Source organism: Scyliorhinus torazame, chromosome 14 (assembly GCF_047496885.1).
Source record: "Scyliorhinus torazame isolate Kashiwa2021f chromosome 14, sScyTor2.1, whole genome shotgun sequence".
In the NCBI taxonomy this organism is placed as follows: domain Eukaryota; kingdom Metazoa; phylum Chordata; class Chondrichthyes; order Carcharhiniformes; family Scyliorhinidae; genus Scyliorhinus; species Scyliorhinus torazame.
The window spans coordinates 73,365,148-73,390,037 of NC_092720.1; the positions used below are offsets into that span (position 1 = coordinate 73,365,148).

At 51.0% G+C, this 24,890-nt stretch overlaps 1 protein-coding gene across 1 annotated transcript in view; it reads right to left on the reverse strand.

Annotated features, from left to right (window-relative positions):
- LOC140389809 (ubiquitin carboxyl-terminal hydrolase 13-like) overlaps nt 1-24,890 on the reverse strand; it is a 194,329-nt gene that overhangs the window by 144,479 nt on the left and 24,960 nt on the right. Inside the window, exon 3 of the mRNA XM_072474348.1 lies at nt 13,865-13,925. Within this exon, the coding sequence (XP_072330449.1) occupies nt 13,865-13,925 (61 nt within the window). The remainder of the gene's footprint in view (nt 1-13,864; nt 13,926-24,890) is intronic.

A 24,890-nucleotide genomic window follows, 5' to 3' on the forward strand; every position in this document is an offset into this window, starting at 1 on the left:
CGATCCAGAAGCTGGAAAAGGCGCTGGAGGAGCATGAGGATCACCAAACGGTGGTGGAGGTGGAGATGGAGAGGCTGAAAGACCAACAAAAAAGGCTCCTGGAGAGGTGGAGGACCTGGAAAATAGGTTCCGTCGGCAGAATTTGAGAATCGTTGGTCTCCGGAGGGCGCTGAGGGCGAGGATGCCGCGGCGTATGTGGCAGACATGTTCCAGAAGCTGTTGGGGGATGATGTCTTCCCTCGCCCATTGGAGGTGGACAGGGCGCACAGAGTGCTTGCAAGGCCCCCCCCCCCCCCCACCCCCACTAGCGATGGTGGTCAGGTTCCACAGGGTCCTGGACAAGGAGTGGGTGCTACAGTGGGCCACGCACACGCGGAGCTGCCATTGGAACAATAGTGTCCTGTGCATATACCAGGACCTGAGCGTGGAGGTGGCCAGGAGGGCAGGCTACAGGCAAGTCAAAGAGATTCTGTTTAAGAAGCAGGTGAAGTGTGGGCTGCTGTACCCGGCGCGCCTTTGGGTCACGCACGAAGGGAGGACTTTTTGGACTCAAGTTAAAAAGTTACTAAGCGATGTTTACACGTTTTTCTTGTGTTGTGTTGTTTTTTTTCTCTTCTGTACTCGAGTTTTCACTGGAAAAAGAGGGTAGTTACGGTTTTTGGTGCTGGGGGCTTTTTGTGTTCTGATCAGGGTGGTTGGAAGTGCCTATTATTTATTTTGTTTTATTCGATTTGCATTAGCGGCGGGGCTTTCTTTGTTCCTTGGTTTTTTTTTCCTTCAGAGCATTTGCTCGAGGATGGCTGGTTTGGCGAAGTGGTGTTGATGGGCGGGGGGATGGGTCAGAGGGAACAATAGGTGGGAGACCTGTTGGCGCCGGAGTCGAGAGTCATCAGGCTAGCTGGGTGAGCTGGTCTACGGAAGCCAGGTGGGGGGGCGTGTATATAGCTAGTTTATGGCAGGGGTTAGGTTACAGGGTGTTGTTGCTAGGGGGGGGGGGGGAAAGGGGGGTAGTTGATCTGCTGACAAGGGAGGGATTTGGGTTTGGTAACATGGAGGAGGTCGGAGGTGGGGGCTGCCAGGAGGCGGGCCAGGGGAAGCGTGACACGGGGCTAGGGGCGGCTCCAAGAAAGGAGATGGCTGATCGGCGAGGGGGGGGTGGCACGGTGCCCCTCAACCAGGCTGATCACCTGGAACGTTAGAAGGTTAAACGGGCCGGTAAAAAGGGCACGTGTGTTCGCGCATCTGAGGCCGCTGAAGGCGGACGTAATAATGCTTCAGGAGACTCATCTGAAGGTAGCTGACCAGGTCAGATTAAGGAAGGGCTCGATTAGCCAGTTCTTCCATTCGGGGCTGGACAGTAAAACCAGGGGGGGTCGCGATTTTGGTTAACAAACGGGTGCAATTCGAGGTGGGTAGTACAATCTCAAATGGGGAGGCAGATTTGTCATGGTGAGTGCTAAGCTCGAGGGGATGAGGGTAGTTTTGGTCAATGTATATGCCCCAAATTGGGACGATGTGGATTTTATTAAGAGACTGCTGGGGAAGATACCTGACCTGGACTCACACAGGCTGATTATGGGAGGTGATTTTAACACAGTCCTTGACCTCGCCTAGACCGGTCATGTTCAAAAACGGGTAAGGTGCAGGCAATGGCAAAAGAACTGAGAGGGTTTATGGAGCAAATGGGGGGGCTGATCCATGGAGGGCTAGTCGGCCGACGGGGAAGGAGTTTTCGTTCTATTCACACGTTCATAAGATGTATTCCCGAATCGATTTTTTAATCATGAGCAGGGATTTGCTGGCGGGGGTGACAGACGTAGAATATTCGGTGATCGCTATTTTGGACCATGCCCCGCACTGGGTTGATCTGCAGGTCTGTAAGGAAAGTTATCAGCACCCTCAATGGAGGCTAGAGGTTGGTCTGTTGGTGGACGAGGCGGTGTGTGAGAGGGTGAGGAAATGTATGCAAAACTACCTGCAGGTCAATGACACAGGGGAAGTCTCAGCTGCGGTGCTCTGGGAGACGCTGAAGGCAGTGGTGAGAGGGGAGCTGATCTCGATTCGAGCACATAGGGACAGGACAGACAGGGCAGAAACGGACCGACTGGTAAAGGAGATCTTACAGGTAGACAGGAGATAAGCGGAGACCCCGAGGGCAGAGCTATTAAGGGAATAATGATGGCTACAGGCGGAGTTTGGGGTGTTGTCCACATGTAAGGCGGTGGAGCAGATTAGGAAGGCAAGGGGCGCGATCTACGAGCATGGGGAGAAAGCCAGTAGAATGTTGGCAAAGCAACTGAGGAAAAGGGAGGCGGCCGGGGAAATAGGGAAGGTAATCGACAGGGACGGGGGGGGGAAACTTGGTAGGAGATCCGGCAGGGCTCAACAAGGTGTTCTGGGACTTCTATAGTCAGCTTTACACCTCGGAACCCCCTGCGGGGCCGGAGGGGATGATGCGCTTTCTGGATGGACTGACCTTCCCAAAAGTGGGTAGGGGGTTGGTGGACGGGCTGGGGGCCCCGATTAGGACCAAAGAAATATTGGGGGCTTGAGGGCCATGCAATCAGGTAAAGCCCCGGGGCCGGATGGGTATCCAGTGGAGTTTTATAAAAGGTTCTCTGAGATAGTGGGGCTGGTGCCGGTTAGGGTTTTTAACGAGGCAAGAGACAGAGGGGTTTTACCCCCCGACGATGTCACAGGCCACCATCGCCCTGATACTGAAACGGGACAAAGACCCGGAGGCATGTGGGTCCAATAGGCCGATCTCTCTGCTCAATGTAGATGCTAAAATACTCGCCAAGCGCTTGGTGGCTAGGATTGAGGACTGTGTGCCGGACGTTATTATGGAAGACCAAACCGTGTTCGTCAAGGGCAGGCAGCTGGTGGCCAACCTAAGAAGGCTGCTGAATGTGATCATGATGCCCCCGGAGAGCAGGGAGGCAGAGGTAGTTGTGGCAATGGATGCCGAGAAGGCTTTCGACCGGGTTGAGTGGGACTATCTATGGGAGGTGCTGGGACAAATTGGGTTCGGGGAGGGCTTTATCGACTGGGTCAGACTGCTGTACCAGGCTCCGGAGGCGAGTGTGAGGATGAATAGGATGATATCTGACTATTTCAGACTGTACCGAGGGATGAGGCAGGGGTGTCCCCTCTCCCCACTGCTGTTTGCGTCAGCATAGAGCCGCTGGCAATTGCCCGGAGAGCTTCTCGGGGTTGGAAGGGGCTGGTACGGGGGGGGGGGGGGGGGGGGGGGGGTGGTTGTTGTATGCCAACGGCCTGCTCTTATACATCACGAATCCAGTGGCGGGGATGGATGAAATCATGGGAATCCTGAGGGAATTTTGCCCGTTCTCAGGGAATAAACTGAACATGGCAAAAGTGAGTGCTTGTAGTCCAGGGGAGGGGCCAGGAGGGTCGGCTGAGGGGGATGCCGTTTAGGTGAGGAGGGGACAGTTTTAGATACTTAGGGATACAGGTGGCGCGGGGCCGTCTGCACAAGTTGAACTTATCTCGGTTGGTGGGGCAAATGAGGGTTGAGTTCCGGAGGTGGGATGCGCTCCCACTGACGCTAGCGGGGAGAGTGCAGACAGTTAAAATGACGATCCTCCCGAAATTCCTGTTCGTATTCCAGTGTCTCCCCATTTTCATTCCACGGTCTTTTTTCAAGAAGGTCAATAAAATGATTATGGGATTTGTGTGGGCGGGAAAGTCCCCGTGGGTGAAGAGATTGATGCTCGAGAGGAACCGAGGGCGCTAGAGGAGAAATTTTGGCTGGCGAGAGGGAATGATTTCAGGTTCATGCACAATCAATAACCACTAAAGCGAGGTTGTAGTCCAACTGAAGGCTTTAATAAGCTAGATGTTTCCCCCAGCAGCTCAGGTACAGAATGAAAGCTGTTGGGGCGGCACGGGCTCTTATACCCCGCCTTGCAGGGCGGATCTACCATACAGCTTGACCAATAGGAAACATACAATATCTACCAATGGTGTTCCAGCATTACCAGGTACCGTAATACCTCTACACAGACTACCACATTCACCCCCTGTTAAAAAAGACTCCGGCGGGGGTGGTGGCCTGATATTACAACATGATAACGTGGTAGAGATTATAGTTATGGAGGTACCGTAATACCTCCGTACAGCGTTTTGTAACTATTTACAATTCTATTTACTTTTTACAATTTATGATTCATAATTAACTATACACTTTAAAATGAAACAATCTGTCGGACAGGGGCCCTGGTCGTCCTCTGTGATCGTCGCAGCTTCGGTGCTGACTCCGGTAGAGGCTCGGGCGTCTGTGACTCCGGGAGCGTGGCCTGGATCTCTGTGGCAGCTTCGGCACCCCTAGACGGCGCTGGTGGGGAAAACGGTTGACCTGGGAAGGGAGCATCTGCGGGGTGCGTCGGTGAGTGGGGGGGCCAAGACGGGGCTGGCGGAAGGACCTATCCTCCTGTAAGGTGCACTGGTGGGAGGGAGGGTGGGACTGATGGCTGGGGTGTGCGTGGGGCTCCGGAGCGGGCACCAGCTCTCGTAGGGAGACCGTATCTTGTCAGCCGTCGGCGTACGCCACGTAGACGTACTGGGGGTTAGTGTGGAGAAGATGGACCCTCTCGACCAACGGGTCCGACTTGTGCGCCCGCACGTGTTTTCGGAGCAGGATGGGTCCGGGAGTTGCCAGCCAGGTCGGGAGCGAGGTCCCAGAGGAGGACTTCCTGGGGAAGACAAGGAGACGTTCATGAGGTGTTTGGTTGGTTGTGGTACAAAACAGTGACCGGATGGAGTGGAGGGCATCCGGGAGGACTTCCTGCCAGCGGGAGACTGGGAGATTCCTGGACCAGTAGGGCCAGTAGGACGGTCTTCCAGACCGTTGCGTTCTCCCTCTCTACCTGTCCGTTACCCCGGGGGTTGTAACTGGTCGTCCTGCTCGAGGCGATGCCCTTGCTGAGCAGGAATTGACGCAGCTCGTCGCTCATAAAGGAGGACCCCCTATCACTATGTATGTAAGCAGGGAACCTGAACAGTGCAAAGATGTTGTGGAGGGCCTTGATGACAGTGGTTGTGGTCATGTCGGGGCGGGGATGGCGAATGGGAACTGGGAGTACTCGTCAATCACGTTCAGGAAATACATGTTGCGGCCGATGGAGGGGAGGGGGCCTTTGAAGTCCATGCTGAGGCATTCAAAGGGACGGGAAGCCTTTATCAGGTGCGGTTTCTCTGGCCGGTAGAAGTGCGGTTTGCACTCCGCGCAGATTTGGCAATCCCTGGTGGCTATTCTGACCTCCTCGATGGAGTAGGGCAGGTCGAGGGTCTTGATAAAGTGGAAAAAGTGACCCACGGGTGGCAGAGGTCCTCGTGGAGGGCTCAGAGGCAGTCCACTTGTGCGTTGACACATGTGCCGCGGGACAGGGTATCAGGAGGCTCGTTTAGCTTCCCGGGACGATACAAGATCTCGTAGTTGTAGGTGGAGAGTTCGATCCTCCACCGCAAGCTCTTATTGTTTTTTTTTAATCTTGCCCCGCTGTGCATTATCGAACATGAAAGCAACCGACCGTTGGTCAGTGAGGAGAGTGAACCTCCTGCCGGCCAGGTAATGCCTCCAATGACGCACAGCTTCAACTATGGCCTGGGCCTCCTTTTTGACTGAGGAGTGGCGGATTTTGGAAGCATGGAGGGTACGTGAGAAGAAGGCCACGGGTCTTGTCCGCACAGTTGGGGACCCACTAGTAAGAGAAAAACCCTAAGCAGCACTTCAGGACCTTGGAGCAGTGAGGGAGGGGGAACTCCATAAGGGGACGCATGCGTTCAGGGTCAGGGCCTATAACTCCATTTCGCACTACGTAGCCGAGGATGGCTAGGCAGTTGGTGCTAAACACGCATTTATCCTTGTTGTATGTAAGGTTAAAGATCTTTGCGATCTGGAGGAATTTTCGGAGGTTGGTGTCGTGGTCCTGCTGGTCGCAGATGGTGGCATTATCCAGATACGGGAATGTTGCCCGTATACCGTACCGGTCAACCATTTGGTCCATCTTGCGCTGGAAGACCGAGACCCCGTTGGTGACACCGAAGGGAACCCTTAAAAAGTGGTAGAGCCGCCCATCTACCTCGAAGGCAGTGTATTTGCGGTCACTAGGGCGGATGAGGAGCTGGTGGCAGGCGGACTTAAGATCCATCGTGCAGAAGACCTTGTAATGCGTGATCCTGTTTACCAGGTCGGATATGCGGGGGAGAGGGTACGCGTCCAGCTGCGTAAACCTGTTGATGGTCTGACTGTAGTCAATGACCATCCTATGCTTCTCCCCGGTCTTTACCACCACTACTTGAGCTCTCCAGGGACTGTTGCTAGCTTCAATGACTCCTTCCCTCAGTAGCCTTTGGACCTCTGACTGAATAAAGATCTGATCCTGGGCACTGTACCGTCTGCTCCTATTGGCAACGGGTTTGCAATCCGGGGTGAGGTTCGCAAACAGGGAAGGCGGATCGACCTTGAGGGTCGCGAGGCCGCAGACAGTGCGGGGGGGTATAGGGCCGTTGAATTTGAAAGTTAGACTTTGGAGATTACACTGGAAGTCTAAACCTAGGAGTGTGGCCGCGCAGAGGTGGGGAAGGACATAGAGCCGGTAATTTTTAAAGTCCCTTCCCTGGGCAGAGAGGTTTGCCACACAAAACCCCTTTATCTCTACTGAGTGGGAACCGGAGGCCAGGGAGATTTTTTGATTAACGGGGTGGACGAGGAGAGAACAGCGCCTTACCGTATCAGGATGTATGAAGCTCTCCGTGCTCCCAGAGTCGATTAAGCAGGACGTCTCGTGCCCGTTGATTAGTACTGTTGCTGTAGCAGTTGAGAGTGTTCAAGGCCGGGAATGATCCAGGGTCACCGAGGCTAATCTCAGCAGCTGAGTGTTCTCTTCGGGCGGTGTGCGTTCAGCCGAGCTGGGGTCCTGTGAGACCATCCAAGATGGCGGCTCCCATTGGTCGCACATGGCTGGGTGTGCACAAAATGGCGGCGCCCGTCCATCAAACGTGGCGTCCGCGGGACAAGATGGCGGCGCCCAGGGGCCGCACGAGGCCCTGGAGTAGGAAGATGGCGGAGCCCGCTGGCCGCACGGGGACCATGGAGAGGTTTGTGGTAGCGGTCCGCATTCGCCGCCGGAGACCGCGGCAACCACACGGGCCTGGCGTACCACCACGAAGTGGCCCTTTTCACCGCATCCCTTGCAGGTGGATGCGTGGGCTGGGCACCGCTGCCGGGGGTGCTTGGCCTGCCCGCAAAAGTAGCAGCGGGGCCCCCTGGCGTTGCCAGGCCGCTTTGCAGCACAAGCTTTTCAGGAATGGGAGATGTCTCGGGGTCAGCTGCGGAGGGGTTCTATGCTGCCCAGGGGGCTGCCGCGCGGTCGGGGACCTGCAAGGGCCCGTGCCTCCTTGAGGCCTAGGGTGTCTTTTCCCAGCAATCGCTGGCGAATTTGGGAGGATAGCATACCTGCCACGAAAGCGTCCCGGATCAAGACTCATATGAGGTCGCTCGCCGAAACCTGCGGGCAGCTGCAGTTTCTCCCCATCACCAGGAGCGCATGGTAGAATTCTTCCAGCGATTCCCCAGGGATTTGTCGCCTCGTTGCTAGCAGATGTCGGGCGTAGACCTGGTTTACCGGGCGAATATAATGGCCCTTTAGCAGCTCTATTGCTGCATTGAAGTCTTCCGCGTCTTCGATGAGGGTGTCAATTTCCGGGCTCACCCTCGAGTGCAGGACTTGCATTTTCTGTTCTCCCGTGGGTGTGTTTTTGGCCGCTCCAAGATATCCTTTAAAACACGCCAGCCAATGTTTGAGGATTGCCGCTGAGTTCGCCGCGTGGGGACTGAGTTGCAGACACTCCGGCTTGATTCGAGCTCCATCCTTTTAAATCTAGCTTATTAAATTGATGCACGATCAATGACCACTAAAGCGAGGTTGTAGTCCAACTGAAGGCTTTAATAAACTAGATGTTTCCCCCAGCAGCTCAGGTACAGAATGAAGGCTGCTGGGATGGCACAGGCTCTTATACCCCGCCTTGCAGGGCGGAGCTACCATACAGCTTGACCAATAGGAAACATGCAATATCTACCAATGGTGTTCCAGCATTACCAGGTACCGTAATACCTCTACACAGACTACCACACAGGTACTTGCAGGTGCGGGACTTTCTACGCAGACAGATTCCATCCTTTAGGGGCCACTTAGGAGGATGCAGGGCAGGGTAGTGTCCAGTGGATGGGTGGGTGAGGGGAGGGTCTCAGATATATACAAAGAACTTATGGGGGCAGAGTCGTCGCAGGCCGAGAAGCTGAAGCTTAAGTGGGAACAGGAGCTCGGAGGTGAGATAGAAGAGGGCTTATAGGCGGAGGCGTTGAGCAGGGTGTGGTAGTATGCATTAGGGGTCATGTGGGACTGTGAAGCCGTGATGTCATTGGCTGACAGATCCCGGGTCCTGGTTGGCTGTTGACCTCTAGCTCCGCCCTGAAGGCGGAGTATAAGAACCAGGAGTTCTCCCCCGCAGGCCAGTCTGTTACTGAACTGCGGGGAACAAGTCACGCTTAATAAAGCCTCATCGACTTCACCTCTATTCGTCTCTCGGGAGTCTTTGTGCGCTACAATTTATTAAGCGTGCTTAAAGGACTATGGAGCTCAGGATCATCCCGGATGCCTGAGGATCAGCCCCCACGCAGTGAACTCAGCAGCAGTTTTTAAACACTGGCAGACTTGTTTCGAAGCATACCTCCGAACGGCCCCCGGCCGGGTCACAGAAGACCAGAAACTACAGGTCCTGCACTCGAGGGTAAGCCCGGAAATTTACCCTCTCATAGAAGACGCAGAGGATTTCCAGACGGCATTCGCAGCACTAAGGAGCATCTATGTTCGCCCAGTGGACCAGATCTACGCACGCTACCAACTCGCAATGAGACGGCAAAGTCCCAGAGAATCACTGGACGAATTCTACGCCGCGCTGCTAATTTTGGGACGGGCCTGCAGCTGCCCGCCGGTAAACGCGATTGAACACATGGACATGTTGATGCGCGATGCTTTTGTCGCAGGTATGAACTCTCCCCAAATCCACCAAAGACTTTTGGAAAAAGAGTCGCTGGGACTCTCAGAGGCACGGGCCCTTGCAGCCTCCCTGGATGTAGCCGCGCGAAACGCCCGCGCGTACGGCCCAGACCGCGCGGCAGCCCCTTGGGCTCCGTGGACCCCCGTCGCGACAAACCCCCCCCCCCACCCCACAGGCTTGCGCGGTTCAGACTCCAAGTCGTCCCGGGGGGGCCCGCTGCTATTTTTGCGGCCAGGCGAAACACCCCCGGCAGCGCTGCCCGGCCCGCGCAGCGATTTGCAAGAGCTGCGGGAAAAAGGGCCATTTCGCGGCTGTGTGCCGGTCCCGGGAGGTCGCCGCTGTCCCAGGAGAAGAAGCAGTCCTGCGCGTTTCAAACGCTCCCCAACCCCCCCAGCGCCCTATGTACGACCCGCAGGCGCAGCAATTTTGGGTCCCGGCCACCGCTGTCCCCGGAGAACAAGGAGTCCTGCGCATTTCAAACGCTCCCCAACCCCCCCAGCGCTCCATGTGCGACCCGCAGGCGCCGCCATTTTGGGTCCCGGCCACCACGAGGGGAGGAGGGGCGCCGCCATCTTGGGACCCCCAGCCCTGTGCGACGCATGGGGGTGGCCATTTTGTCCACCCCCGCCGCCATCTTGTGACCCCCCAGTCATGTGCGATGCATGGGGGCGGCCATTTTGTTCACCCCCGCCGCCATCTTGGACGGCAACAATGGACCCCAGCATCGACGCTTCAACGTGGTTCGAGGAAGACGCTGAAGCACTACGACCATGTCTGGCCTCAATGATGCTGGACCAAGCACGGCCCCGGACGCTCCAGACGACGACAACAACGGTGCTGATCAACGGGCACGAGACACCATGCCTGGTCGACTCCGGGAGCACAGAAAGCTTCATCCACCCCGACACGGTAAGACACTGTTTTTTGACCATCCGTCCCAGTGCGCAAAAGATTTCCCTAGCTGCAGGATCCCACTCCGTACAGATCAAAGGCTACTGCATAGTGACCCTAACGGTGCAAGGGAGGGAGTTTAAAAACTACAGGCTCTACGTCCTTCCCCAACTCTGCGCGCCCACATTACTGGGATTAGACTTCCAGTGCAACCTGCAGAGCCTAACTTTCAAATTCGGCGGCCCAATACCCCCACTCACTATCTGCGGCCTCGCAACCCTCAAGGTTGAGCCCCCATCCTTGTTTGCAAACCTCACCCCGGATTGCAAACCCATCGCCACTAGGAGCAGACGGTACAGCGCCCAGGACCGGACATTCATTCGGTCCGAAGTCCAGCGGCTACTGAAGGAAGGCATAATCCAGGCCAGCAATAGTCCCTGGAGAGCACAGGTGGTAGTAGTAAAGACAGGGGAGAAGCACAGGATGGTCATAGACTATAGCCAGACCATCAACAGGTACACACAGCTAGATGCGTACCCTCTCCCCCGCATATCCGACATGGTCAATCGGATTGCCCAATATAAGGTCTTCTCCACCGTGGACCTCAAGTCCGCCTACCATCAGCTCCCCATCCGCCCAAGTGACCGCAAGTACACAGCCTTCGAGGCAGACGGGCGATTATATCACTTTCTAAGGGTCCCATTTGGCGTCACAAACGGGGTCTCGGTCTTCCAACGAGAGATGGACCGAATGGTTGATCAACACGGGTTGCAGGCCACGTTCCCGTATCTCGACAATGTAACCATCTGCGGCCACGATCAGCAGGACCACGACGCCAACCTCCAAAAATTCCTCCAGACCGCTAAAGCCTTGAACCTCACATACAACGAGGACAAGTGCGTTTTTAGCACAAACCGGCTAGCCATTTTGGGATATGTAGTGCGCAATGGGATAATAGGCCCCGACCCCGAACGTATGCGCGCCCTCATGGAATTTCCCCTCCCTCACTGCTCAAAAGCCCTAAAACGCTGCCTGGGGTTCTTTTCATATTACGCCCAGTGGGTCCCCCAGTACGCAGACAAGGCCCGCCCCCTAATACAGACCACGACCTTCCCTCTGTCGACAGAGGCTTGCCAGGCCTTCAGCCGCATCAAAGCGGATATCGCAAAGGCCACGATGCGCGCCATCGACGAGTCCCTCCCCTTCCAGGTCGAGAGCAACGCCTCCGATGTAGCTCTAGCGGCCACCCTTAACCAAGCAGGCAGACCCGTGGCCTTCTTCTCCCGAACCCTCCACGCCTCAGAAATCCGCCACTCATCAGTGGAAAAGGAAGCCCAAGCCATAGTGGAAGCTGTGCGACATTGGAGGCATTACCTGGCCGGCAGGAGATTCACTCTCCTCACTGACCAACGGTCGGTAGCTTTCATGTTCGATAATGCACAGCGGGGCAAAATTAAAAATGACAAGATCTTAAGGTGGAGGATCGAGCTCTCCACCTTCAACTACGAGATCTTGTACCGTCCCGGAAAGCTGAACGAGCCGTCCGATGCCCTATCCCGCGGCACATGTGCCAACACACAAATAGACCGTCTCCAAGCCCTCCACGAGGACCTTTGCCACCCGGGGGTCACTCGGTTCTACCATTTTATAAAGTCCCGCAACCTCCCCTACTCTGTGGAGGAGGTCCGTACAGTCACCAGGAACTGCCACATCTGCGCAGAGTGCAAACCGCACTTTTTCAGGCCAGATAGAGCGCACCTGATCAAGGCTTCCCGTCCCTTTGAACGCCTCAGTCTGGATTTCAAAGGGCCCCTCCCCTCCACCGACCGCAACGCATACTTCCTGAACGTGGTGGACGAGTACTCCCGTTTCCCCTTCGCCATCCCCTGCTCTGACATGACAGCGGCCACAGTCATTAAAGCCCTTAACACCATATTCACACTGTTCGGTTGCCCCGCATACGTCCATAGCGACAGGGGGTCCTCCTTCATGAGTGACGAGCTGCGCCAGTTCCTGCTCAGCAAGGGGATAGCCTCGAGCAGGACGACCAGCTACAACCCCCGGGGGAACGGGCAAGTAGAGAGGGAGAACGGCATGGTCTGGAAGACCGTCCTACTGGCCCTACGGTCCAGGGATCTCCCAGTTTCACGGTGGCAGGAAGTCCTCCCGGACACCCTCCACTCCATCTGGTCGCTACTGTGTACCACTACTAACCAAACGCCTCATGAGCGCCTCCTTGTCTTCCCCAGGAAGTCCTCCTCTGGAACATCGCTGCCGACCTGGCTGGCGGCCCCAGGACCCATCTTGCTCCGGAAACATGTGCGGGCGCACAAGTCGGACCCGTTGGTCGAGAGGGTTCACCTCCTCCATGCAAACCCGCAGTACGCCTACGTGGAGTACCCCGACGGCCGACAGGACACGGTCTCCCTGCGAGATCTGGCGCCCGCCGGCAACACGCACATCCCCCCGACACCTATCACCCCCTCCCTGCCACCGGCGCACCCCGCGACAGCCCCCTTCCCGGGAGGATCGGTCCTCCTCCCAGGTCCGACCAGAAGTGAAGCTGAAGCAGAAACCGTAAAGCTCCCGGAGGCGACAACACTGGAACAAGCACCACCACCACCAGGGCTGAGGCGATCGACAAGGACGACCAGACCGCCCGACCCACTTGTGGCATCGGTGTAACACTAGAATGTTGTGGACTTTAACGAGAATTTTTTACCTTTTTCCCTCTTACGAATACAGTAAATAGTTCAAAACAAAAAAATACCCTGTACATACTGTGATGACATGCAAAAGTTTTTCCTCCCAGGACCAGCCTTGTAAACCTCTACCACCATGCGAAGCACCATCCCGCCGGGTTCATTTTTAACAAGGGGTGAATGTGGGAGTATGCATTAGGGGTTATGTGGGACTGTGAAGCCGTGATGTCATTGGCTGACAGATCCCGGGTCCTGGTTGGCTGTTGACCTCTAGCTCCGCCCTGAAGGCGGAGTGTAAGAACCAGGAGTTCTCCTCCGCAGGCCAGTCTGTTACTGAACTGCGGGGAACAAGTCACGCTTAATAAAGCCTCATCGACTTCACCTCTATTCGTCTCTCGGGAGTCTTTATGCGCTACACAGGGTAAACACGACCGCAACATGCACCAAGCTCAGCCTGATTCAATTTAAGGTCGGCCACCAGGCCCACATGACAGTGGCCCGGATGAGTAAATTCTTTGGATTAGAGGACAGGTGCGCCAGATGTTCGGGAGGACCAGTGAACCATGTCCACATCTTCTGGGCATATCCAAAACTCAGGGGGTACTGGCAGGGATGCGGATGTTATGTCCCGGGTACTGAAAACAAGGGTGGTGATGAGTCCAGAGGTGGCAATTTTGGGGGTTTCGGAGGACCCGGGAGTCCAGGAGGAGAGAGAAGCTGACGTTTTGGTCTTTGCTTCACTGGTAGCCCGGCGACGAATTCTGATGGCATGGAGGGACTCAAAGACCCCGAAGTCGGAGGCCTGGCTATCGGATTTGGCGAGCTCTCTCAGTCTGGAGAAAATTAAGTTCGCTCTGAGAGGGTCACTGTCAGGGTTCGCCCGGAGATGGCAACCATTTATCGACTTCTTCGCGGAAAATTAATCGTCAGCGGGGAGCGGGGGGGTTAGGGCAACGTAGATTAGGGGGGGTAGTTAGGCTAGGGAGGGGAGCTGGCTTTTGCACTATGTTGATTGTTCTTTACACACTGTTTTGTATTGTTGTTGTTTACTATGCCAAAATGCCTCAATAAAATTGTTTAGCAAAAAAAAAAAAATTGCAAAACCTGCTTTTGTTAAATTGTTATTCAGAGTAATAATCAGAAATACTATGCATCAGTAAATGGAATTATTCACAGTTGCAGCTTACCAAGTACAATGCGAGGAGATTTCTTCTTGGGTATCCCACCACCAGAAGCTCCAGTGGCCTTCTATAATTTTGAAATAAAGAAAACCGTTTTGTGAGATTTAAGTCAACTATCACAAAGAGGTTTGTGTTTTCTCATTTTTCAATAGTTAACATGACAGTTACATCAAAAAGGCAGCTAAAGTCGAACATGGTTAGTTTTAAGTATTCAGTAAGGTTCCAACATTTGTTGAGCATCTTTTTAGACTGTAACAACACACATACTTGAGAATTACAGCGATAGTAAGAACACTATTCACGACACCCTATGCTGCTCTTGTTTGGCCCTTGTTTCACACTGTAACCAATCACTATTTGTTTATGTGGCATTGTCAATGTACTCTGTTGATTATTCTTTTGTCTACTATGTACGTACTGTGTACGTTCCCTTGGCTGCAGAAAAATACTTTTCACTGTACTTCGGTACATGTGACAATAAATATGAATCGATCAATTAATCGATTGTGTCAGACACATTTTTGGAATTGTCTAACACTATACAACTTCATAATGCATGTTTATTGTGCTGAAAGCATGTTACAAAGAAATTATTTATATTATATCACGTAGGAAACTTCTCAAATATTGATACACTAATGCGCATCATCCTCGCAGAGGAACAGCAACAACAGATAAGGGGCATAAAAATAAAGCACAAGAGAATTAAACTGATGATCTGCCAATGAGGAACTCTTAGGAACGTAAGATAACAGCATAAAAGCACAAGCAGTTGATTTTTAAATGTTCAAAATATTCAGGAATATTTCTGTTAAAGGCTTATCCCTGTGTTACCAGCCCATGAGTTCACTGGGTTTTGCAGATAAGGCGCAGAGTAGTGTAGTTGTTATGCTACTGGATGAATAATCAGCAGTCGGAGATACTAACTCAACAGAACACAAGTATAAATCCTACTGTTTGAGAATTTGAATTCAATTTTAACAATCTGGGAGGAGGAGATGGGGTTGGAATTGGAGAATGGGGTATGGTGCGAGGCTTTGCGGAGCGTGAATGCTACACCTTTGTGTGCAAGATTAGGATTAACAAAGTTGGAGGTAGTGTATAGGGTTCATTTCATAGAATCATAGAATTTACAGTGCAGAAGGAGGCCATTCAGCCCATCGAGTCTGCACCGGCTCTTGGAAAGAGCACCCTACCCAAGGTCAACACCTCCACCCTATCACCATAACCCAGTAACCCCACCCAACACGAAGGGCAATTTTGGACACTAAGGGTAAATTTAGCATGGCCAATCCACCTAACCTGCACATCTTTGGACTGTGGGAGGAAACCGGAGCACCCGGAGGAAACCCACGCACACACGGGGAGGATGTGCTGACTCCGCACAGACAGTGACCCAAGCCGGAATCGAACCTGGGACCCTGGAGCTGTGAAGCAATTGTGCTATCCACAAGGCTACCGTGCTGCCCTTTGACTAGGTATAGGATGAGTAGGTTGTTTGCAGGAGTGGAGGGTAAGTGTGAGCGTTATGGGAGGAGTCAGGCTAACCATGTGCAAATCTTCTGGTCATTTCCTAAGCTCATGAGGTTCTGTATCCCCTTCTTTAGCACCATGTCACCGATTCTGCAAATTGAACTGAAGCCCTGTCCCTTGGGGGCCATATTTGGGGTGTCAGACCTGTTGGAGCTGCAGACGGGGGCGGGGCTGATGTTCTGGCCTTCGCTTCACTGATTGCACAAAGGCAGGGGCTGATCAGGTGGAGGTCAGTTTCTCCGCCCAATGCCTCAGTATGGCTGGGGGATCCTATGGAGCTTTTATACCTCGAGACAGTCAAGTACACAGTGAGGGCAGCAGTTGAGGGGTTCTACCGGAGATTGCAGCCATTTATTCTGTACTTTAAAGATCTGGTCACCATTAGTTGCTAGAGGTGGGGTGAAGGGGGAGGAGGGAGTTAGATCAAAGAACAATACAGCACAGGAACAGGCCCTTCGGCCCGCCAAACCTGTGCTGATCATGTGCCCTATCTAGACCAACCACCTATAACCTTCTATATCCCGTTGGTTCCCACAAGGTCCTCGCCATCTTGCGGCACGGCGGGGCAGTGGTTAGCACTGCTGCCTCACATCGCCGAGGACATGGGTTCGATCCCGGCCCTGGGTCACTGTTCGTGTGGAGTTTACACATTCTCCCAGTGTCTGCGTGGGTCTCACCCCCACAACCCAAAGATGTGAAGGGTAGGTGGATTGGCCACGCTAAGTACCATACCAGCTCCCATACCAACCTCCCCGAACAGGCACCGGAATGTGGCGACTGGGGGCTTTTCACAGTAACTTCATTTGAAGCCTACTTGTGACAATAAGCGATTTTCATTTCATTTTTTCAAATTGCCTCTTAATTGAAAAAAAGAAAAGGTCCTAGCCAACACCATCAAAATCACATTAGGGCAGCACGGTGGCGCAGTGGTTAGCATTGCTGCCTCACGGCGCTGAGGTCCCTGGTTCGATCCCGGCTCTGGGTCACTGTCCGTGTGGAGTTTGCACATTCTCCCCTTGTTTGCGTAGTTTTCACCCCCACAACCCAAAAAGATGAGCAGGGTGGGTGGATTGGCCAAGCTGAATTGTCCCTTAATTGGGAAAAAAATTAATTGGCTACTCTAAAAAAAAATTTTTTTAAATCACATTCATCATTTATTTTATTGCTGTGAACCTCCGCTGAGAAACTGAATTTACTGCAGCAGTGAGGCTTGATTCTGTGGTTCCAATGGGAAACCACACTGTTAAGATGCATTGGCTATTGACCAGGCTTTATTCCCCCAAGATTCTCTGACCTGCGCTCCCTAAAACCATCATTGTGAGCCCAGAATATGCCGTTGATCTCCAGAACAAAATTTAATGAGCAAATAGGAAAGAGTCTTTCTTTCTGATCTGTAACAACCCCTACCCCTCCATCAATTTCCCCTTCAGCTTTTCTTCTTAATTCTCCATATCTTGGCATCATCTGTCAGAATCCTCACCTGCTGTTTCTCCCACTGTTAGAAGAGTCTCCAAAATCTAGTTAATACATCTCATTACCAATAACTTCACATCCGTTAAGCAATCCTCTCGTGTGCTTTATAATGGTATGTCATTATGTGAGGTCAATGAATAATCTTTTTCCACTGGGATGCTCTTGTCATCAATTTGGTACTCAAAACTCTAAGGATAAGCTTCACTTCACACTGAACTAACAATGACAAATTTCAATTGGTAGTCAAGCTGCACTGATGGTGTAAGTGTAAAGACAATATCCTCCTCAGAGCCAAGTGTAATGGACTAAGAGGTCCTAGCTATCAGTTCCAGACTCTGCTGTATTAACTATCAATAGCGGACTTTAACATTCTTGGACAAAAAGAGAAGAATTATTATCCAGACTACCTGAAAATCTTGCTACTGTTGAATAGCTGTCAATGAGCTGTGGCTCAGTTCCTGCAAGATGAATGGTTACTTCATAAGATATCATAGGACGGCCAGCAATGGTATTGTCACTGGACTGGTGATCCAGAGACCCAGGGTAATACTCTGGGGAACCAGTTTCAAATCCCATCACAGCAGGTGGTGCGAATAGAATCCAATAAGTATCTGGAATTAAAAGTCTAATGATGACCATGAAACCATTGTCAATTGTAGTTTAAAACCCCAGCAAGTTCACTAATGTCCTCTAGGGAAGGAAATCTACCATCCTCACCGGATCTGGCCTACATGTGACTCCAGATCCTCAGCAATGTGGTTGACAATGCCCTCTGAAATGGCCTAGCAAGCCACTCAGTTGTATAAAAACCGTTATGAAGTCAATAAAAAGGAAATATACCAGATGGACCACCTGGCAGCAACCTAGGCACCTGGCAAAGGCAAACCCAGTCCTGATGACCCTGCAAAGTCCTCCTTACTAACATCTGGGGACTTGTGCCAAAATTGGGAGAGTTGTCTCACAGACTAGTCAAGCAACAGCCTGACACACTCATACTCATGGAATCATACCTTACAGATAACGTCCCAGACACCACTATCACCATCCCTGGGTATGTCTTGTCCCACCAGCAGGACAGGCCCAGCAGAGGTGGCAGCACAGTGGTACACGGTCGGGAGGGAGTTGCCCTGGGAGTGTTCAATATCTACTCTGGACCCCATGAAGTTTCATGGCTTCAGGTCAAACATCGGCATGGAAACCTCCTGCTGATTACCACATGCCGGCCACCATCAACTGATGAATCCATGTTGAACACCACTTGGGAGGAAACAAAGGAAGTGTTGTGCAGGTCAAAGAGACACAGCCTGAGTGAGTGAGACACATACAGAGTGGGGAATTTGAAACTTGGTAATTTGGTGCAGTGAGGTAATTCGGTGCAGAGTGGGAGAAGGTGCTTTTTCCCGACTGTTTTGTTCTCTCTCTTTTTTCGGGCCTAGTTCCGGGAGCCGTTCGGAGGAGGAGGAGCAGTCTCTGTGTGAGTATAAAAACCTAATGGTAACTTCCTGTTTTCCACTTTGTTTCCCCAAAAGTGACGTCAGAGGGAAGCTGTGATCTGATTGGTTGATAGCAAATCTGCCCCAAATTTAAAAAAAACACACAGCTAAACTCGTACACTTAAATTAAACTAATTAATTAATTAGAGATGGCTGGTCAGGTGATGTGCTTCAGCTGCTTGATGTGGGAGCTGGCAGATCCCATTGCGAGCTGCAGCGACCACATCTGCAGTAAGTGTTGGCTGCTTGAAGAGCGAGCTCAAAGTTGATGAGCTGGAGTCTGAGCTTCAAACACTGAGGCACATCTGGGAGGGGGAGACTTACCTGGACACTGTGTTTCAGGAGGCAGTCACACCTGTCAGAGTAAGTAGTTTAAATCCTGCCAGTGGCCAGGGACAGCAGGGTATGACTGCAAGTCAGGCAGGTAAAGGGAACCAGCAGTCAGGAACTCAGGAGCCTCAGCCCTTGACCCTGTCCAACAGGTACGAGACACTTGCTCCCTGTGTGGATGGCGAACAGGGCTGCAGGAAGGATGAGTCAGCTGACCAAGGCACCATGGTTCAGCAGGCCATTCAAGAGGAGGGAGTAAATAGGCAAGTTGTAGTTGTAGGGGATTCTATTATCAGGGGGATAGATAGTATCCTTTGTGAGCAGGATTGGCAGAGGGAGGCAAGAATAAGGGAAGTTAACACGTGGCTGAAAGAGTGGTGTGGGAAAGAGGGGTTCCTTTTCATGGGACACTGGCATCAGTTTTGGGATAGGGGGGACCTATACCATTGGGATGGTCTCCACCTGAACCGAGCTGGGACCAGTGTTCTGGCGAAAAGAGTAAATAAGGTGGTCAATAGGACTTTAAACTAGATACTGGGTGGGAAGGGAAAGTCAGGGAACCAAGAGGTGAAGAAATCAGTGGGAAGCGTAGCTGCTTAGCAATACAAAAAAGCACGAAAAGACAGAACTCAGGAGAGGTTACGATAGTCCCCATCTCACAAAATATGACACAGTGTATGGAAAGGCTCAGTAAACCAAGGTCCACCACACTAAGAAAACAAAAAGGGACGGTCAATAGAGAATTAAAGGTGCTGTATTTAAATGCGTATGGCACAAGGTAAATGAGCTTGTGGCCCAGATTGTGACTGGCAGGTATGATGTGGTAGGCATCACAGAGACGTGGTTGCAGGGGGTTCAGGACTGGCATTTAAACATCCAGGGATTCACAACCTATCGAAAAGACAGAGAGGTTGGCAGAGGGGGCGGGGTTGCCTTGTTAATTAGGAATGAAATTAAATCAATAGCACTAAACGACATAGGGTCAGATGATGTGGAGTCTGTGTGGGTAGAGTTGAGGAACCACAAAGGCAAAAAAACCATAATGGGAGTTATGTACAGGCCTCCTAACAGTGGTGAGGACCAGGGGCACAAAATGCACCACGAAATAGAAAGTGCATGTCAGAAAGGCAAGGTCACAGTGATCATGGGGGACTTCAATATGCAGGTGGACTGGGTAAATAATGTTGCCAGTGGACCCAAAGAAAGGGAATTCATTGAATGTTTACAGGAGGGCTTTTTGGAACAGCTTGTGATGGAGCCCACGAGGGAACAGGCCATTCTGGACTTAGTGTTATGTAATGAGCCAGACTTGATAAAAGATCTTAAAGTAAGGGAACACTTAGGAGGCAGTGATCATAATATGGTAGAATTCAGTCGGCAATTTGAAAGAAACAAGGTAGAATCAGATGTAAAGGTGTTACAGTTAAATAAAGGTAACTACAGGGGCATGAGGGAGGAACTGATGAAAATCGACTGGGAGCAGAGCCTAGTGGGAAAGACAGTAGAACAGCAATGGCAGGAGTTTCTGGGAGTAATTGAGGACACAGTACAGAGGTTCATCCCAAAGAAAAGAAAGGTTATCAGAGGGGGGATTAGGCAGCCATGGCTGACAAAGGAAGTCAGGGAATGCATCAAAGCAAAAGAGAAAGCCTATAATGTGGCAAAGAGTATGGGAAGTCAGAAGATTGGGAAGGCTACAAAAACAGACAGAGGATAACAAAGAGAGAAATAAGGAAAGAGAGGATCAAACATGAAGGTAGGCTAGCCAGTAACATTAGGCATGATAGTAAAAGTTTATTTAAATACATCAAAAACAAACGGGAGGCAAAAGTAGACACTGGGCCGCTCCAAAATGACGCTGGTAATCTAGTGATGGGAGACAAGGAAATAGCTGAGGAACTAAATAAGTATTTTGCGTCAGTCTTCACAGTAGAAGACATGAGTAATATCCCAACAATTCAGGAGAGTCAGGGGGCAGAGTTGAATATGGTAGCCATCACAAAGGAGAAAGTGCTAGAGAAACTAAGAGGTCTAAAAATTGATAAATCTCTGTGCCCAGATGGGCTACATCCTAGAGTTCTAAAAGGAGACAGCTGAAGAAATAGTGGAGGCGTTAGTTATGATCTTTCAAAAGTCACTGGAGTCAGGGAAAGTCCCAGAGGATTGGAAAATTGCTGTTGTAACCCCCCTGTTCAAGAAGGGAACAAGAAAAAAGATGAAAAATTATCAGCCAATTAGCCTAACCTCAGTTATTGTTAAGATTCTAGAATCCATCGTTAAGGATGAGATTTCTAACTTCTTGGAAGTGCAAGGTCAGATTAGGACAAGTCAGCATGGATTTAGTAAGGGGAGGTCGTGCCTGACAAACCTGTTAGAGTTCTTTGAAGAGATAACAAATAGGTTAGACCAAGGAGAGCCAATGGATGTTATCTATCTTGACTTCCAAAAGGCCTTTGATAAGGTGCCTCACGGGAGACTGCTGAGTAAAATAAGGGCCCATGGTATTCGAGGCAAGGTACTAACATGGATTGACGATTGGCTGTCAGGCAGAAGGCAGAGAGTTGGGATAAAAGGTTCTTTTTCGGAATGGCAACCGGTGACGAGTGGTGTCCCGCAGGGGTCAGTGTTGGGGCCACAGCTGTTCTCTTTATATATTAACGATCTAGATGACGGGACTTGGGGCATTCTGGCTAAGTTTGCCGATGATACAAAGATAGGTGGAGGGGCAGGTATTATTGAGGAGGTGGGGAGGCTGCAGAAAGATTTAGACAGTTTAGGAGAGTGGTCCAAGAAATGGCTGATGAAATTCAACGTGGGCAAGTACGAGGTCTTGCACTTTGGAAAAAAGAATAGAGGCGTGGACTATTTTCTAAACGGTGACAAAATTCCTAATGCTGAAGTGCAAAGGGACTTGGGAGTCTTAGTCCAGGATTCTCTAAAGGTAAACTTGCAGGTTGAGTCCGTAATTAAGAAAGCAAATGCAATGTTGTCATTCATCTCAAGAGGCTTGGAATATAAAAGCAGGGATGTACTTCTGAAGCTTTATAAAGCACTAGTTAGGCCCCATTTAGAATACTGTGAGCAGTTTTGGGCCCCGCACCTCAGGAAGGACATACTGGCACTGGAGCGGGTCCAGCGGAGATTCACATGGATGATCCCAGGAATAGTAGGCCTAACATACGATGAACGTCTGAGGATCCTGGGATTATATTCATTGGAATTTAGGAGGTTGAGGGGAGATCTAATAGAAACTTACAAGATAATGAATGGCTTAGATAGGGTGGACGTAGGGAAGTTGTTTCCATTAGCAGGGGAGACTAGGACCCGGGGGCACAGGCTTAGAATAAAAGGGAGTCACTTTAGAACAGAGATGAGGAGAAATTTCTTCAGCCAGAGAGTGGTGGGTCTGTGGAATTCATTGCCACAGAGGGCGGTGGAGGCCGGGACATTGAGTGTCCTTAAGACAGAAGTTGATAAATTCTTGATTTCTCGAGGAATTAAGGGCTATGGAGAGAGAGCGGGTAAATGGAGTTGAAATCAGCCATGATTGAATGGTAGAGTTGACTCGATGGACCGAATGGCCTTACTTCCGCTCCTATGTCTTATGGTCTTATGGTCTTAATTAGGGTGGCAAGGGCACAGAATCTACTCTGGGTAGGGGGCTTCAATGGCCATCACCAAGAGTAGCTCGGCAACACCACTCTTGACCAAGCCCTAAAGGACATAGCTGCTAGACTAGGTCTGTGACAGAGGGCGAGGGAACTCAACAAAAGGGAAAACCATACTGGACCTCATCCTACCCAAACAAATCTCGTCTTCACATTGAGGATATCGTCCATCGTATTGTGTGGCACTATCATCATGTTAAATGGGAAAAATTCAGACCAGATCAAGCAAGTCAAAACTGGGCATCCATGCGCTGTGGGCCATCAGGAGCAGCAGAATTGTACTTAGCCACAATCTGCAACCTCATGGCCCGGCATTTCCCCACCCTGCTGTTACCATCAAGCCAGAGCTTTAACCCTAGTTCAATGAAGAGTGCAGGAGGGCATGCCAGGAGTAGCACCAGACACACTGAAAAATGAGGCGTCAATCTGGTGAAGCTATAACACAGGACTACCTGCATGCCAAACAATATAAGCTGCAAGTAATAGCCAGAGCTAAGCAATCCCACAACTAACAGATCACATCTAAGCTCTGCGGTCCTGCCACATCCAGTCGTGAATAGTGGTGGACAATTAAACAACTCACTGGAGGAGACGGCTCCACAAATTAACTCCATCCTCAATGATGGAGTCCAACACAATTGTGCAAAAGGAAAGGCAATAATTTTCAGCCAGAAGTGCCAAGTGGATGGTCCATCTTGGTCTCCTACAGAGGTCCCCAGCATCACAGATGTCAGTCTTCAGCCAATTCAATTCACCCCACGTGATATGATGAAACGGCTGAAAGCACTGGATACTGCAAAGGCTATGGGCCCTGAAAATATTCCGGCAATAGTGCTGAAGACTATAGTGCTCCAGAACTTGCCACACCCTTGGCCAAGCTGTTCCAGTACAGGGACAACACTGGCATCTACCTGGAAAGTGGAAAATTTCCCAGGTCTGTCCTGTACACAAAAAGCAGGACAAATCCAACCCGGCCAATTACCGCCCTATCAGTCTACTCTCAATTATCAGTAAAGTGATGAAAAGGGTCATCAACAGCGTTATCAAATGGCACTTACTTAGCAATAACCTGCTCACTGTCCTGTAACTGAATGTGCAATCACTGCCAGCGAAGCTCTGGGACTGGCTGCTTCCAGGTAAGGAAGGCCAATGGGTCAGAGGAGATAATTATGGTCAGCAGCTGCAATACCAACCTGACTCTCTTGCTCTCTCACCCCTCGCAGGATTCTGATCGATATCAGGATGGAGCCAGTGGAGCAGGCTGCCTTACAAATCACTGCTCTGGAGGAGCACAGACTCCATCAGCAACGTGTGCTAAAAAAAACAAGGGTCTATCGAGCTCCTATGTCCTTCATGGAGCTGTGTGCTGCTGAAGACGCTGCCTTATGAAGATTGTGCACAACCTGTGCCATGTCCTTGCGGACCTGGTGCCACATGGCGACAGAGGAGACCCGCTCCTGCCTGCTCTTCACCGCTGGTTCCTACCAAAGATCCACGGGAGACCTCTGGGTATTTCACAGGTATTCACCCAGAAATGCATCTGCTGTACGAATGAACTCTGGACTACATCCACTTTGACCTGGATCAGGCCCGGCAGGGTGAGAGGGCCACAGTGTTTGCCATATAGCTGGTTTGCCATAGGTGCAAAGGCCAACAGACTGCACCCTTGTCACTCTCCATGCCCCATGACATCAACCGGAAGGGGTTCCACTCCCTCAATATCCAGCTGGTAAGTGACCATCATATGCATTTCATGAACAACTGTGCCCATTTTCCAGGGAGTGTCAATGACAGCTACATTCTCAACCGGTCGCTGATCCCTGGAATATTCGAGGTACACCATAGGCTATTAAGCTCCAATGGTAACACCATAATAACTAGAAAGCAAGTCTTCACTTCTTTAATTCCGAGTTTATTGTGTTCAACAATCACTTCTCCAACACTCCACAATGCCACCTGGAGCCCTTTTAAATATATGTGTGCTGTCGAACAAACAATATGTGTAGTCTATTAAACAATTAAAGTTCCAATTCTAGCTTAAGCACTGGGGAACATTAACTCTTTCCTAACAAGGTACCCCATCTCAAAGAAAAAAAAATCATCTTTAAATTTGACCTAAACTGCCATAACACAAATATATATATTGTTTCTACAATAAATGCACTCTATTACCTCTTCTTAGAATTATCTACCCTCACATTCTCTTCCCTGTAGGAAAAGAGGCCCCTCTTTAATAATGCGAGTTAGCTCCTTCTTCCATCAGTTAGATAATTGGTAACTTCTATCAACCCACTTGATCTTGCCAACCTCCCTATTCTCTAGTACCCGTTTTACTACCACCCCACAATAAATCATCCACATGCAACACGAAGGTGCTTCCATGGTGCCAATAAAACATCACCGTATCTGCTTTCAACTGAAGACAGTCAACTTTAACAAAACTGACCCGGGTGGAATACCAAACACTGGAGGTGTCATTCAACCCATATGTACATTTATATAACTTCCAGAATACCCTTCCTGTGTTTGGCGCCT